The 17,742-nt window shown below is 36.8% G+C and overlaps 1 protein-coding gene across 15 annotated transcripts in view; it reads left to right on the top strand.

The window, feature by feature from the left end:
• The window catches only part of Dtna (dystrobrevin alpha), a 354,245-nt gene that overhangs the window by 301,307 nt on the left and 35,196 nt on the right, over nucleotides 1-17,742 (top strand). For 10 of the 15 annotated variants that reach the window (XM_033757533.1, XM_033757537.1, XM_033757536.1 and 7 more), the window contains 2 exons: nucleotides 4,398-4,490; nucleotides 14,270-14,357. In XM_033757533.1, coding sequence (XP_033613424.1) covers nucleotides 4,398-4,490; nucleotides 14,270-14,357 — 181 coding nt within the window. Of the gene's footprint in view, nucleotides 1-3,771; nucleotides 3,850-4,397; nucleotides 4,491-14,269; nucleotides 14,358-17,742 lie in introns of all 15 variants that reach the window. The other 5 variants (XM_033757542.1, XM_033757541.1, XM_010638077.2 and 2 more) reach the window with 2 other exon arrangements.

Genomic DNA, 17,742 nt, shown 5'->3' with positions numbered 1-17,742 from the left:
CTGTGAGGTCCTGAGTTCAATCCTTGGTACCAAAAAAAAAAAAAATTGTCTTAAGGAATTGCCCCTGCATTTTGGCTTTTGTCATAACACACAAACTTCTGTTTGCATTTACTCTTCTTCCCTCCACGGCATCGAGCAATGAGAGTGTTTGCAGGGTTGGGGGTATTTATATCTCAGTGAGGGCTTGATGGAAAAAAATGAGAAATATTGAAATAGAATTTGGGGATGGTGGTTTTGCTCAGAAAGATGTGTCCACCATGTGAAAGGAAGTGCTAAGCAGTTCCCAGTTTCAGAAGTTAAGGGAAGAGTGTGTTTTGATTTGAGTGCATCACATCCAGAGCAAGGAGCACCTTTTGAACTCTAGCTGAAGTTGTATGAAAACCAGGGCTGATTCTGACACACTCCCTGGAAGCATTTATTCTGGAGTAGGAAAGTAAGTTCCATGTACCTGCTCCCAAAGCCCACAGACATTGGGAAATATCACTTCACTTCTCCACGCACATTCCAAAGCTACAAAATGAGTGGCTGAAAGTCTAACTTATTCTTACAAAGGTGTTGAGAATGCATTACTGTGAAGACATCATAATAAGCTACATATTGTCACTGTCTTCACAACAATACAGGAGGAAAAGATACTCCGTTTCCCTTCTCCAAGATCCTTCAGAGCTGCAGAAAGATTCTAGTAGAAGGGCTATTATGTAAAAAGCCTTTAAAGACCCATGTTTAAAGTGCCTCCCAGTCAAGCCTCTAAGTCCTTGGCTACCACGTCACTTTGACAGTGGCCGTTTTTTGCTTTTGTCCTGCTCTTAACTACCTCTATGAATGGGCATATTTCTGGCTGCCCAGAAGCTAGTGATGAGAATTTGAAGTTAGCGCTAGGAAGTATAGAAAGTATATTAAGATTAAATACCAAAAATCAAAAACGCTCCTGGCACTAGAAATCAAGAGCTATAGCAAAACAAAATAATTTATTTCCACAAGCTCATAAACGTCTGTGGTATAACTTTACACTTTCCCAGAACTGGTTTTCCCAAGAATTTGTGTGTAAGGGAAAGGAAAATAAAAGCATTTCAATTATTCCACAAAACCAACACAGCCAAAGGTCAATGCAAAGAAAATAATAGAAAGAAAAATGATGAGTACACAAAGACTCCGTGTTCAGTTCTTTGAGGGACGAAGGGGCCTAGAGAAAAGAAAGAAGAGAAGAGGGAAGAAAGGCAATTGGAGGAGAAGGAAGAAGAGGAGAGCCCAAAGAATTGAAGGGAAAGAAAAAATGAGGCCACCAAAGAAAATCTAGCCAAATGCCCCCTTCCTGCCACCTGTCACTATGTGACACTGACATCAGCCGGGCTCCTCCGAGAGAGACAGAGAGGTAGAAACCGCTTTACTGACCATCTACCTCCTCCCATAAAGCATCCCTAAGATAATTTGTAGCAAACACATCTTCATCATTGATCTTTTGTTTCTTTTCTCTATTGCTTCACCATACCCACCCCATCCTGCTGATTTAACCGAGGGCCTTCACACTGAGTTACATCCCCAGAAGTTCATTATTTTTTATTTTGTGGCAGGATTTCACTAGGTTGCCCAGGCTGGGCTCAAACTGTAATCCTCCTGCCTCAGCTTTGCAAGATACTGGGATTATAGGCATGTGCCACTCTGCTTCTTTATTTTTATCTTGCATATTCTGTGGATGTACCCATGAAATTAGGTTTAAGGAAAATTTCCTGGAATTTGAAGGTGAAGTAAGTATATCAAGGCAGGAACGTCATTTAGTTTTGAAGGAAGAATCATTGATATATTTCAGAAAGTATATTGAATAGTTTTCCAGGCATCTAAGATTAATTTTTCAATATCTACACCCACCTTAAGGTTAAAAAAAAAAAGTTGGTGAGTTTCTTGGGCAGCAGGGAGACCGTAGTTACTGAACAATGAACATAGAGATACCAGTTTGAGTAGACAGAGTTTGAAGTGCTGGGATAATAGAACATCTCAGAAATCATCAACATTACAGGGGCAAGGTGGTTATCGGTTCTGATGACCAGGTTTCCTAGTCTTAGCAGATAATCAAAATGCCAAAAAAAATTTTTTTAGCCTATTAGGAGAGTAAATTCTCCTAGAACATTAATCTAATGGACTGTTTTAAAGTTGTGGTGCTCTATTGCTCTATTGACTACAGTTCACAATAATGCATTGTACATTTCAAAATTGCTGAAATGATAGATTTGTAAATATTATTACCACAAAAAAATAAATATGTGAGATGATGGCTATGTTAATTAACTTGACTTAATAATTCCATAAATTATACATATATCAAGACATTACATGTACCCCAAACTCTATTTTTAAAGTCAATTTGGTGCACAGTTTGTATTCTTGAAGCACGGTAATTCTTCCTGTAATGCATGTCTTTGTAAAGGGCTGAATGAAAATGTCGTATGTTCAACAAACATGATTGCCTCTTGTTTCCTAGACATTTTCCTTATAGGTAAAATCTGATATAAATTTACCAGAGACTTCGTTATTTAAGGAATCCTTACTATATCCTATTACAAAATAAGAATTTCAATTACAGCATGCACAGCTATAATGTGATTTTCATTCATAAGTTTGCTTTCAGTATTTCAGCCTGAAAGAGTGGTACTATCTCATAGTACACACTTAAACTTTTAGTTAAAAGTCTAGTAAGATTTTAACTATTTTATAATCCTACAAGAATATACAGATATAGATGTGAGTTAAACTTGCTTGCAAATTGTGGTAAAACATCATAATTTAGATCTAAGTAGTTAAATATTTGGTATTTAAAATGGGTGTTTTATATTTGTATTTTTTATGATGGTTCAGGGGGTAGTGTTAAGTACACCAATGTGTGGGGAAAATTCTTAACCTTCAAAGGAGCAAAATGAAGAGAAAAAAAAAGTATATGTATATAACCAATTCAGTTGTAATTCTAAGAACTAATACCATATTTCCCAGTGAAGCATCACAGTAGATCTTGGATAATTTAGAATTGGCCACATATAATTAATCATCACTTATATTTCTACTTGCATTTTCATAAAACCATACTTTAAGCCTTAGAACTATCATTTAAATTGCTAAGTCAAATTAATATTCTTCATAATGAATCTAAAATGTTAAGAATTGCTTCAGTGATGGAACTCTACTCACTGGTTATGCATTGATATTGACATAAGAAATATGACTATATTTATAGAGCTCCCAGATGTGTTTCTCCATTTCTCTGAAAGCTTTCTTTATAGCTTCACAGCCAAGTTCAGGTGACTTGCACTCAGCATAGAAAATGCTTATAATGTAGCAGACATCTGTAGGTAATTTTCAAGTCTCTATTCCACACAGCTGGAAAATTTAAGAAAGTCCGAGAAACTCCTTAAGTGGAATCTAAGAGCTGATTAGGACTTAGTGAACTTCTGGACTGCTTACATGATATCCTGTAATGAATATTGAAAGAATTTTCATGATGTCTAGACATATGCATTGTGGATGCTTACTTATTAAGCAAATAACAGAGGTCAAATCCAGGAATAAATTAGCTCATGGGATAGTAACTACGGTTCTCGGGCCAGGCTTTTACTCCTATCTGAATTCTGTGGAAATCTGGAAACATCCTGTACATTTCAAAATAATAAGAGATCTTTCCAAATCGAGCTTGGCCATAGACTTGGGAGTTTCTGTTGCCAGTTTCTATTCTTGAATCTGTTGCTGTGTTTAAGCTCTTCTTGGCTTTCCCATCTTATTAACTAGCTCTCCTCCCAAGGACAGTGAAGTAGAACAGAACAAAATGCTGGCTAGGGCTGCTCCAGCTTTTCTGAAGGGCAAAGGGTAAGTTAAAGCCAGAGTGTACTGGAACCCTGAATTAACTAAACTAAAAATGGAGTTTCTTCATCAAAACTACTGTGTGTAAAAGCCTGTCTCTGATTTAATGAAAGCAGCCCTACCATAACCCAATTAACAGCACCACATAGCTATTTCAAGTGAACACATCTGTGTTGTTATTCGCTTTTCCTGATTTCCTTTTTCTTTTTCACTTAAATGACTAATCTGATTATTTGGTTTTCCATGATACTTAATATTTGCTTGCAACCTTTTGCTGTACAGATGAATTCCTTAGCCTTAATGGTGGAAGAATGCAAATTTGTTTTCTAAAAAATTTTTCACCCTACAGACAGAAATCCTTATTTTTAAATGTAGCAAAATAAAATTGTGGATTTTATTGCTTGGATTTTGCTTGTGTTTTTCACAGAACTTCATTTATACTCTTCATTGGCTTGGTTTTCTACATGCTTTTTCTACCACAAACTCAACCCTGCTTTCTCTGCTCCTTTTTGTCGACCTTCTTAACACTTTTCTTTCCCCCTGCCCCATTTCAGGATACAGTACAGCCTAAATGTTGCAGACAGGCTAGCTGATGAACATGTGCTCATCGGGTTGTATGTCAACATGCTCCGGAACACCCCATCATGGTTAGTGCAGGCTTGGCTGCCTGACTGTCTTTAGAGAAATGGTGTGAACTGGTAACAAGCAATCCTGGCAAGGGGCAAAGTCCCTAAACAAGATGGGTGTGTCACTGAGGCACTTTTTACCTCATTCAACTGGGAAGTCTTTGGGGATGTTAGTTTGAATGCTTCCCATTAATATACCATAGAATTCATATTCTCATGTATGTCCTAATTATGTTAAAAAACCCTTTGTGAGTGGAAATATTAGTACACAGGTGCATGCAGGATTCTGAATCACAACAGTGCCTCCTCTGCCATGTGTCATGTCAAATTACTGTAAGATCGTGAGGCAAGAATTTGATTTATTCCAAGGACATGTATGTCTCTGCTGATAAGGGAAACAATGCTTCATTTCAGTTAAGATAGAAGTAAAAAAGAGGAAAAGTAATGTGATGCGATCATAAAATGGAAATCATTTCTCTAACAATGATAATCATGAGAAAAACTGTAGTTCAACAGTTCTGGTACTTACAAATGTGTCTGAGTAGCTATGCTGCTGAAGCCTCCTTTCAAGGTCCAGAACATGCAAAGTTCACTCTCAGGTGTGTGGAGTTTAGCAATTCAAATAGGCATTCATGAAGGATAAATGTATTCATAAAATGTTTCTGGATTCTAATTTTGACATAGTGTCTTAATTAATTTTCTGGATGCTGAGACAAAATACCCAACACCCAAAGTTAAAGTAGAAAAGGTTCATTTGGCTCACAGTTTTTAAGAGTTTCAGACCACACTTAGCAGGCTTCAAGGCAGGGTAGTATCAGAGAGGCATCAAAGAGGAGAAACAGTTCATGGCTGACAGAGGCAGCAAACACAGCAAGCTACAAGCAATAAGCAGTGCCCACCACAGCCCTTTCTCTGTCCTGTGTATTCTATCCAGGGTACCCACCCTTAGGGTGGATACATTCACACCCAACATGAGGCATCCTTAATCCTTGGATCACAGCATCATATCCTTAATCCTAGAATCACACACTCTAGATCCAGCCACCTCTGAAAAGCTCTACACATGACTGCCTGAGGTTGGGGGGAGGGAGGGGCATCTAGATGTAAACCATAATGTATAGTTTATTGGCTAAAGTTACTTGCTTTTAGTAATAAATGTGCATTTGCAATTTGAATAAAAGTTTGCACCTATCAAACTAGTCTCAACTACTGATGTACAAACGAGTGAGATGTTAGAAATATTTTTATTTTTAATTTTCTCTGAACTAAGGGCCCATGGATTTTCCAAGGTTATATCTATAAAGTGGGATAGTTGGTTAAATCTCTTTTAAAGTGGTTTGCAGCTTTACCATCAGGTTTCTTCCCTCTTCTGTTTCATAAAGGCATTTCTCAAACATGTGATCACTACTGCTGGGTGCCCATTGCCTCACTACTTTAGTTTAGTTAGCCTTTGTTTCTAGAACTCTTTCATCCTTTGACTGTTTCCAAAGTTCTTCCCATTGTTGACATTTCTAACACCTTTGGCCTAAAGTTGCAAGATTAGTGAGACAATAGTTAGATTCATTTGGTGAATGATTTAATATTTATTAGGTTTAATAGATGTGTGATAAATATGCTAACTTTTGCATTAAAAAGTACAACCAGCACACTAGTTCAATTTTATCCTTTTTTACTCTTCTAATCGAAGCCAATCACTTTGTTCAAATTGCCTGCGCTTCTAGGTTTAATAATATCTACTGTATCATTACTAACTCTCAAAATTATAATATTGCTTTAATCTTATTCCCAACAAATCTATTTTATGGAATGTCAGAATAAAACTAAATTCTGAGTTACAAAATCATCATATTGATAACCTTCAAAAATACAGTCAGTGCAGATTTATTCAGAACGCAGTGATATGAGGGCACTGTTTCCTCTCCCCTGCAATTCCAAGCACATCCCAGTGATTTCCACCACTCTTCTTTGACCTTTTGTTAATTTAGGTTGTAACAAAGAAATCTCCAAAGAGAAAAAAGCTCAGAGTTTGTCACTACCAGCCATTTTCCCTACTCAAGCGATTAATCATATTGACTTGATGGTCACTTAAGACCATAAAACAGTCTCAGCAGAGGCACCTTACATCTATCTGCCTGATAAAAGCTTGGAAGGGATTTGTAGTTTGAAAACAAAGCAGGGTGTAAGACTGATAAATGAGGCAGACTCCTCTGAGTAGCTGCTTCCATTCCCTTTATAGCTTTCTTCTGTCCTTAAGAAGTTCCAACTTCTTCAGATTTCTCATTTTCTCTTTCCTTTCCTTTTTAAAAATTAGATCCTAACAATCTCACATACCAATTTTGCTTATATAAATAATACAATAATCTCTCACCTTCTCCACCATCATTATAGTTATGATGCTTTAACATCATTCAATTATGGTAAGATATATAATAGTAATAATCATAGTTACTCTTTTTTAAAGTACTTTTCTCATGCTAAGTTCAGTGCCAAAACTTTATATACGAGATTTCTCCTACTCCTTAGAATAACCTTGCAGAGTTAATGTGATCATTATCGTTTTATACATAAAGATATCATTTTAGTGTCTGTACTTGACTTTCCTTCAGTCACACAACTAGTAGGCAATGAACAAAGTGTTTAACCATTATCCAACCAAGTTTACAAAGATACCATGTGACTTAGAAAACCTGAACTAACACATGCCCTCCAGAAAGCTTTTGTGGGTTACTCCTCCACTCTGCAGTCTTCAGGTATTTACTTACTCACTTAATGAATTACTGAAAGGATATTATTGTTCCTTTTCTTCGGTATTGGGGATTGAACCCAAGGTCTTGCTGTACAATGGAAGCTGCAACCACAGCCCTTTTATTTCCTTTGAACAAATATTTTGAGGTCATAGTATTAATAAGAATGGTAGTTATTAGTGAGTTGTCTTTTATAAATTTAGTTCTATGAATTTGACTCTTCATTTTAATTTTAAACAGCAAAAAAGCAAAATTTTGTCTTCAGTCTCTCATCAAACAATCAAGAAGAGGGAAAAATAAATTCTACATTTATGAAGCACTTCAAAAATTACAGAGCCCTTGCCTATGTGCTGTTCGATTTGCTTCTTCATGGCTCTGGAAGTTTGGATAGTTACTTCCATCTCACCAGTAAGAAAACACAAACTCTGAGAAACTGAAGACATCCTGGGTCATAGTCTAGTGAAGTCTTGCACACAGGTTTTAATGAAACAAGATCCCATCAGTTTTCACCTCCCTTCTCTCCCTCCTTTTCTGGGTACTCCTCGTGAGATGCTCAGCAAACAGGCATCCCAGAGCTGGGCCCCACCAAAACCTATGGTTTGTTTTATCATTATTTAGCCATGTTCTTGACCAAACTCTGTGTGGGAAGATGGACTCATTTTTTTTCTCATTTATTTAATTTTTTCTCATTTAATGTTTATTGGTACATTTTAGGTATACAGTACAACTACATTCATCATTGGTATCTTGTATTCCATTTTATGGAAGAACCACATCTTCTTTATCCAGTCTCCAACTGATGGGCAAATGGGCTGTTTCCAAATTTTAGCTATAACAAATAAGACTGACTCATTATAAATAGTCTGCTGCCACATTAAAGAGATGCTTCAGTCATTGCTGGTTCTAATGTCAGTAAACAAATAAGCAGCAGTTCAGGCGAGAATTTCTGCTGCCTTCCGAATTAAAAATAAAAATAAAAACCCTCTGCGGTTTTTAAGCACCTTCTTCATGAAGCAGGAAGGAGTCTCAAAACTTTAACACAGTGAAAGTTTTTTCTCCCCTCCCTGAGAGTTGGTCAAGGACCTGCACTTACAGTGATTTATAGAGAAGATCTGGCAGGCAGACCAAAAGATTGGAAACAACCCCAGAACTTTTACCTGTAACCACAATTTGTCCTGCATGACACAATTCAGAAACTTCTAGCATATTTCTCTCAACTTTGTAAGAGAGAGGAAGCAGCTAAAGGCTCCCTTCTGTGATGTGATTAATTGCAGTCACTTGGTGAGACTCCTGACCGCATAAAACTGGGTTAAAATTGTTCCGCTTATGTTTTTCTCAAATAGAAAAATTATATGTTTATATTATTAATAGATTTCTTGCTAGCTGGATTAATAATGCAACAAATTTAAATTGCTCCATAGTATTTTATGTTTATGCGAGGAAATATATATCATCTTCATTCTAAGAATTTCTAACCTTGGGTTTTACATGTGAAGTCTCAATTTTAATAGGATTCCTTCTTAAAATGAGTTGCTGTCTTCCGGCTGCACTCAGTAACGCACCCAGGCCCCTGGCTGTGGTCTACAAGCCTGTGTGTAACTGGCCTTGCACACGCACCTCTCACCTTCACTCCTCAGCAGGTTAGCCACACAATGTTTGATCCGTTCCTAAGTCAAGCCCTTCCCCCACCCAAGGCCACGCTACTCTGGCTCTTCCCTCTGCCCAGAACGTCCGTCCTCACTTCCATCTTGTCCCTCCTTCCATGTCCATTGGCACAGACTGCTCTCTGGCTTTCAGTCTTAAAGACCCCGCCTCAGGTAGGTCCCTTGTATTTGTCTCTAAGATGGCACACTACGAGTTTCCTTCACTCCTTAGCTATTATCATGAAGTGGGTAGGTGGGTAAGTGATTTACCATCCACTTTGCCCTAATCCAATGGTGGCGAACCCATGGCACGTGTGCCACAGGGGGCCATTTATATCACTGAAATCTCTAAAAGGTTCACCTTCACTGCCCTACTCTATGGGGCAGGAACTCTCCAACCAGTTCACTACCATATTTCTGACACCAAACATAAAAGCTGACACTCAGTAGGTGCCTGATAAGTATCTGTTGGTGTTACAGAACATTGATGGTGCCTGGGGATAAAAACCCCTCTTACCCTAAACAAAATCCTTACAAATTCTCAGAAACCTCTTTTACTAATAAAATAAATATTTTCTCTGTTTAAAAATCACCTTTATAGAGTAAGCCCCTAGTCCTCTCTGGTTTAGGAGTATAAAATAGGTGGAAAAGGAAAATCATATTAAGTTTTATGTAAATAGAGGTAGTAAATGTAAACAAAGAAAAGCACCAGCTATTCAATGAGGTAGCAAAACCAACTAATAGAGATTTTCAAAATAGATAACAAACTAAAAGTGATATTGGGCAAGAATTTTTTTAAAAGTACACTTTATACTACTTTACTGAGACTGCCATAGCCAATTATGACAGAACAGGGTCCTCGAAAATCAGATTTATTTGCTCACAGTTGTGGAGGCTGGAACTCCAAGACCAACATGCCAGCAGCACTGGTTTCTCCTGATACCTCTTTCCTTGGCTTGAGGCCAAGCCCTCCCCCACAGTGGCCTCATATAACTTTTCCCCGTGCCTGTGTATGCTTAGTGTCTTTTCCTCTTCCTAAAAGGGCTCCAGTCATATTGGATTAGAGCTCCACCTTTCTGATTTCATGTAACCTTAATTACAATTCAAAGACCCCCAATTTCAAAGACACATTCTAAAATACTGGTTCAACATGTGAACTTGGGGCAAGACACACTGAGTCCATAACACACTTCACTATTGAATGCACTGAACTATTTGCCATTAATATTTTTGATGTGTAGGCTAAGATTTAATGGAGTGCATGACCTTCATTGTAACATATCTGGCTGTTAAAGTCAAGGTCCTGATAAAAGAATTTGAAAAATCGCTAAAGCAGCCATTATAATGATTAGTTTTCATTACCCATGAAGATGGCCATTTCGTGATTTTCTGTCTTTTGCAAGGAAAAGGGCCACAATGTTAAACTTTTTAAGAGTCAGTCTATCTCCTTCCCCATTCTTTAGTTCCACAGAAATACTGCTCTGGCCCCAGTAGCCCTTCCCTCTTTTCTGCCTCATCTCTCTTGTGCTCATTTACTTTTAATTGCCTGAACAGTGTTCTAATCCCATAGCATTTTGCTCTCCACCACCAGCAAACTATAGGAAATAATCTGAAACACAAAGCCTTCACTCAGATGTTAACTAATAATGCCGTCTTAGGCAGTAACTCCCGCTGGTGACCTTCATTTTAACAGAATATACATGAGGCAAAGGGATTTAAGATTAATCTCTAGTGATGAAATTCCTGTCCTCATCAGAACAAATAGAAAAATATTGGGGGAAAATAGAGAAGCATTTCTGGTACCTTTGGGATACCTATAAAACAGGTCCATAGAGAGAAGTCAAAGAAATGTGAACAAACCCTGAGTTCTCAAAACTCTTTGCTAAGTCACAATTTAGTAAGCCTTCCTTAGTTGGGGCCACTTGGTCTTCTCGGGATGCCATTTGAAATCACTAGCAACAGACACTGACCGTGCACTTAAGGGAAAAGGTGAGGAGCTTGGAAAATAATGGATTCCTCTACTCAGAAATATAGTCAACACAGCAGCCACTTTTTAATTCTCCATAGTCTTATAGCAAGATTAGTGATTATCAAGTCCCAAAATGAATAGCTAGGGCTAGAGAAATTGTTGGAATTGGTGCTTATTTTAAGGATTTGGGGATTGTCATTAATTTTCAACTATTTGTAATGGAAGTCCTGAAATAATGGAATTCATCACAAGAATGCCTCATTCACCTTTGTATAACTTGAACATACTGGAAAGGCACATGTGGACTCATAAATTGTTCGTGTTCACAAAAGGGTAATATATCACCTCAGCCCTCATTCACACTATGTTAGGGGAAGAAAGGCATGGAATATGAGTTATCACTTACTAGACAGAATCCCACATCTTACATTACCAGAAGGCTTTTTTATATAACCTTCATATTATTTATACTGGCCTGTCATTCATGATAAAAGCTACTTTCACCATGAATATTTTTGTCAAGTTTTAAAGAATGGTTTATCAAAACACACATGAGCATTTCTGACAAAGTCACTTTCAAGCAAACAGGTCATCATCTTGGGCTTATAGCAAGAGCCCTGTTGTCTGCACAAACTGCTGAATGAAGCATATAGTACAGAAAGAAGTGAAAGTCATGTTAAAATCAAACTATATTGTCTGCATGGTTGTCATATGTTTGAAGCAAAGACAGTATAACTTTCTCCTTCTTATGTAAGCGATAAGAAACTTGGTTATGTTTAAACTTTGCTGAGTGCAGATATTGTCTTATGAAGATAAATGTCTGCTTTACACTTCAATTTTTCAGAAATAATTCTGCCTTTGACTATTAAAATGTACTTATTCCAAGGCTAAATTGGTGTTTTGATTGAAATCTCACTCTGTTCTGGAGGTGATACTACTACACATTATTTGAACCCTGTTTCTTAGAATTTTCTGTTTTGAAATTTTGTAAAATATCACATATTCTGTGTAAATATGAATTAAGTACTCATGAAAAATGATCTCTTTTATATGGTTTATATCTTGGCTTCACTTCATGTATTTGGATTTCCCATTGTATTTTCAAGATCTTCTAGGTCCTTTCTACTCAAAGTGGAACACTTGAAGCTTATCAGAAATGAAGATTCTCAAGTCTCAACCAACCCTATCACTCCCCACTTCAGAATTTAGAAGCTGTCTTTTTCATAAAATTATAAGTAATATGAGAAGAATTGCTCTGGTTGGTTCAGAGAGTTGATGATATTTTGAAAGAACGAGAATTGTTAATGAATCAAATAGGTTACCTGAGAGGAAAAATAATAATATAGCATTAACTAACATTTTTTGAAAATTTAATGTCTAGGAATAATGACACCTTGATGCTTTTCACATGTATTATCTTATTTGGGCAAGACAAAAGGGAAATCTCTTTTTGAAGGATGGTTCTCTGAATTGATAAACAGGGAAATTCAGTCATTTTACAGGAAAAGGCTAAACCCAGAGTGGAAGAGTCCAGGATTAAAATAGGCATATTATATATATGTGAGGAGTATAGACAAGAGTAGAGATAATGGAGGCAGAAAAGTCTGAATCCCCCCAAAAAATACCCTAAGGATTTAGCCAACCATAGAAGAGTGGATGAGCTGTTTGGAAGTGACCATAGCCAACATGCATGAAGTGATTTCTACTCATTTGACTTGGAACAAAGATTAAAACACTGTGGAGTATGTATACTATATATGTTATATACATATACATGATTGTATTTATTGTGTAGATCTGGGCCTTTGAAATGAAGAGTTCTTGTAATCTTTATACAGGCAGAGGAATAGATCTTTTTTAATGTAAACTCATGAGAATTAATTTTTCTGTAAAAACAAAAGTTTAAGAGCCAATGAAGAATAAAATATGTTGGGAATGAAGGGAACTAATTTCTAATCTTGATTCTCACCTCATTCATATACACAATAAAAACTGATAAAACTCAAGCCAATTAATCTATTAACAAGATTGATAGAACTCTTTTAAATGGAATCTACTTTTTAATTTTTTTCTCTCATTGAGTTTATTGGTACATTTTAGGTATACAGTACAGTTACATTCATCATTGGGATCTTGTACCTTTATATGACAGGTCTTGATTCTCATTTTTCCCCTTGTCCCTGCCCTCCCTTTACCCCCTCCTCCCCTCCCTATTTACAAATACTTTATTTCCATTTTTTCATTTCTCATATTTTTTCCTTTTCCCTTACTACCTTTCCCCTACCCTTCCCACTTTCCCTACACTTTAGGAAGAAATGAAATCTAAAACTTAGTCTTGAATGAAGGGCTTCAGAAGACCAAGTTTCCTGAAATGGGGAAGTAGATAATACCTCTACTTAGATTACTTTTAGGGACTCAGGCCAACCTTATTTTAGTGTAAACAGTTTTTATAAATTTATAGGAGACACTAAACAATTACCATCAATGTCACTGGAAGATACTACTATAATTCCCCTTCTTTTGAAGTAAATTTGAAAGGCAAGTTCCTGAAAAGTAATAGCATAGATAAGAATTGTACTAGTTATCTCTTGCTGTATAACATATTATCCCAAAGCTTAGCAGTTTAAAGCAACAAACATTTATTATCTCACCATTTTGTGGAGGAATCCAAGGGCTCAGTGAGATGCCTCTGGCTCAAGGATTTTCATGAGGTTGCAATCAAGCTGTTGCTCCAGCCCTAAAGTTATCTGAAGGCCCTGCCAGTAGGGATTCATTCACATGGCTGTCAGTGGCACACAGACAAAGCCACGGGGCTGTTTTATGATACTACAACTAGCTTCCCACAGGGTGAGCGACCTAAGAAGGCACGAGAGATGAAGCCCAACATGAGAGCCATGATCTTTTTAACCTGGATTTGGAAGTGATATTCCATTCCCTTTTCCATATTCTATTCTTTGAAAGTGAGTCAGTCCAGTCCACCCTAAAGAGGGGGAAATGACTGCATATGAGAATGTGAAAACCAACAATAGAGATCACTCACCGGAAGCTAAATACAGTTGGGCTTTGCCTTTCTGCTTGCTTTCATATTTTCTAACATTGATTTTGGATGTGCGTTGCATGCGTAATAAAGAAATTAAAATATTAAAGGCAATTACATTTAAAATAAGGTATTCGTATGCCAGAAATGTTGACCTGAAAAGTCACTTCTTTTAGGAGGACTCTTGGTAAGATGATTGAATTGACAGAACACAGGATTTATTATTGACCTTCCTGCCCACAGATTAGATCATGTCATGAATCCAAGCTGGAGATCACTGACCTAACAGGGATTTGTATAGCTTGCAAATTTTTGGCATTGAAAAACTGAAATAGCAAACTTCCCAACAGTGATATGCGTGTATCAATCTTCCTATTTCCTAAGTCTCCTTTCTTGGTTGTCAACAGTATGCTTGAGAGTTCCAGCCGGCTTGATGAAGAACACAGGCTGATCGCCAGGTATGCAGCAAGACTGGCAGCAGAGTCCTCCTCGTCTGTAAGTACTTTGAGTGAAAGGATTCATCTGTTGGCATCTTGCATCCTTGAATTTCATCTGTCATGTCCGTTGTTATCTTGATAGCTGATGCTAATTAGCAAGACAGTGCTGGTTTGTTGTTTGTGTGTTTGTTGCTATATTTGTAGCATTTTGGTTGTGAAGTCCTGGTTTGAAAGTAACAGATTTGAAGAATAAAAGATCTACGGTAGTATAACACTGCAATGGAAACAGAAGCCACATCCCACTTTACCCCATTTTTGTGCCCATATGAGGACCTATAGAAAGGGATGACAATTGTTTATGATTCCTCAATGCATTTAAATAAGAAATATTTAGCAAAGACACTAAATCTAGGGCAGAATAATCACTAGTGAGGGCGACTCGTGATTGGTGTATCACAAAAGACAATGAGGTGAGCTGGAGTGGAGCAAAGGGGAAGCTGCTCCCTCCTTTCTCGCCTGGGATGTCACCTTATCAGAGCCTTCACGCCAGGCATTTAACTAATGATCCCAGGTGAGGACCATGACCCATCACTCTCTGACCTCTGTGGTTATAAGGTTAGAAATGACCATAATCCAGATGGAAAGGAATCTAGGGCAGGCTAAAATTGTACTGTATGGCCTAAAAATCAGGCATGGCATTTACAAATCAGACCATTTACCTTAAAACTCTAGATTTCCAGCTTATCTTGAAAGGCTAACAAGACCAAGTCCGTGTCACTCACAGCAGCGTGAAACTGGAGTAGCATTCCTCTGTCACCTCTGGACAGAGCAAGGAGTCACCATTTACGCCCAATCCCCACCCTTGGTCCCCCATTTCACTTAGGTCACCTCCCTGGCTCTATTCAACATTTAAATTATACCCTTAGTAGAGTACACTAACTTCTCTGGCCTTTGTTCCTTTACTTTGTTGAGAACATAAGTTACTTGTGTTCTTTGCCTATTTATATCATATAACAACTTTTGTAAATCCACCATAATATGAAAAATGTTTTTATATTAACTCTTGTTCCTCTGTCGATGTCTTCATAATCACATTCTAAGAATGTTATTATTAGCTAAATAAATCATAACTGGAAGCTGCCTTTTACTTGGATCCATTTATGTAGGAAAGTCCTACATCTTTCTTCACTGTGGTCTTATTTTGGATCTATTCTGTTTCCTATTGGATCCTGCCTTTCTGTCCTTCTCCATAACATACACAGATGTGCTAACCATTCCAAATACACCATGCAAAAACCTGGAGTCTACCCATCTAACAGATTACTTATCTACCTCACTTAATGAGGCAACTCGATGTCATCTCCGTATTATTCCCTAATTTTGTAATGTAGCCATGTTTCCTCTGTATTTCTTTTGAGTTATGTATTTCTTTTGAATTGAACCCATAGTAATAATCATACAAGTCACATGTATCTGTCTTTTGAGGAAAAGAAACATATATTTTTATAGAACATCTACCACAGTATATACTCTGTAGTAGATGTTGAATTCTTTTAAATGTGTTGAATAGAAGAATAAATCAATTTTGCCTGTTTGAGGCAGTCTAAAACTTAAGGAAATTTCATCCAAATAAGAATGTCCTCAAGTTCAAACTTTGAGTCTGACATGATTCCTACAAGACAGTAAAATAACCAATGAATTTGGTGATCATTTTGCTCAATCAAATTAGAATATGATTAGTCAGCAAGCCAGATCTGGTCTTCAAAAGGCTATGGGACACTTCTGTAGCCTATAGTTATTAAATTGTAGTTGGCTTCAAAAGCCATATAAGGATATAATATTGGATTTCTTGATGGCTACTGAGACATGCCTGCATAAAAATAGGGGGGTTGAGTGCTTCTCAGTGCCTTCTGTATAACTGTGACTCTTCTTAGACATGCGGCCTTGAGTGGCAAGATCAGGAACCCAGTGTGGTGATCCTATTTCTTATTAATAATACTCTGAAAATCTGTTTTCCTTTCTCTGCTTCTTTTCTATCTCTAGTTGTCTCTATGCCATCAGTTAAAGAGGTTAAATGTAATTACGTGTTCAAAGTATATGGACACAGTAAGGATTAATATCTCCCTTTTGCTTTTTTTTCTTCCTCCTTCTGTCTCTTTTTCCTGCTTAGTCTGCCTATTTTTCTCTTCTTCTCTACTTGAAATCTCACATTGTTCCTCTTTTCCAGTAAGACCCATCATATAGATCTAACCTACCATTTATTATTTCTTATATTTATTGATTGTAATTCTTAGTTCTAACTTTTAAAATCAAATAAATTAAACACTATATATTTTAATCTTCAGAGAAAGATAGATAGTGTTTCTTATTATTTATTGCTTAGGGCTGGGGATTTAGCTCAGTGGTTCTACCACCTGCCTCACAAGCACAAGGACCCGAGTTCGATCCCCAGTACCTAAAAAAAAGATTCTTATTATTTATTGCTTGATATTGTTTTTCATCTACATTGACTACTATTTATTGATTTAAAATAAAATAAAAAAGAAATGTCTTAATCCTTGATAGATCAACATACTACTCGAATGAGATCCAGTCCATTTTTATACATATAAGCTAAGAAAAATTTTTACATTTGTATTGAAGAAAAATCAAAAGAAGAATCATATTTTGTGTCAAGAGAAAATTACATGAAATTCAAATTTAAGTGTCCACAAATAAAACTTTATTAGAATACTACCACCTCACTTGTTGACAAATTATGTATGACTATTTTCTTGCTACAGTAACAGAGTTGAATAGTTGCTGCTGCTGTTTGGTCTGCTTACCTATTGTCACTTTTTGACTCCTATTTTAATACAGCAAAATCATAGCTTAGAGTATTCTGGTTACAATATTGCTGGGCCCACTCATTGCATGATTTATTTGGGTAAGTCCTAATCAATTAATACAAAGAGCAAAGCAATGCTTGAAACTAACAGTCTTTCATCTATACCCAAAACATATGCAAGAAAGAGAAATTTGTGTAGTGAAATTGCAATAACCTGGATCACGGTTCAAAGCTGCCATGTGCCAAACATAGCTATAGAAAACAAGTCAGGATGTAGAACACAGGACCTGAAAATTCTTCATCAGCAACACAAGTTACATATTTGTCAAAAAGAAATACAAAGCAGAAAGCATAGAAGAGTGTTTTTGAAAGTCAGGTCTTTGCCAATTTGAAGTTTCTGGAAATTAAAAAACAGGCTGAGTTTCTCTGTGTCTTTTGACTTAGGCAGCAGTTTTCACATTCCTTGATTTAAAAAAAGAAAAAGCATTGTGATTTAAAAAATAAAATAATGACTTGGAGGGCGGGGGATTTAGCTCAGTGGTTCCAACATCACCTGCATTGCAAGTGCAAGGTCCTGATTCAATCCCTGGTACAAAAAAAAAAAAAAAAAAAAAAA

The sequence above is a fragment of the Fukomys damarensis genome, unplaced genomic scaffold (assembly GCF_012274545.1).
Source record: "Fukomys damarensis isolate Sample0158 unplaced genomic scaffold, DMR_v1.0_HiC HiC_scaffold_30, whole genome shotgun sequence".
In the NCBI taxonomy this organism is placed as follows: domain Eukaryota; kingdom Metazoa; phylum Chordata; class Mammalia; order Rodentia; family Bathyergidae; genus Fukomys; species Fukomys damarensis.
The sequence above is the reverse complement of the archived record's forward strand: the minus strand, read 5'-3'. Positions and strand labels throughout refer to the sequence as shown.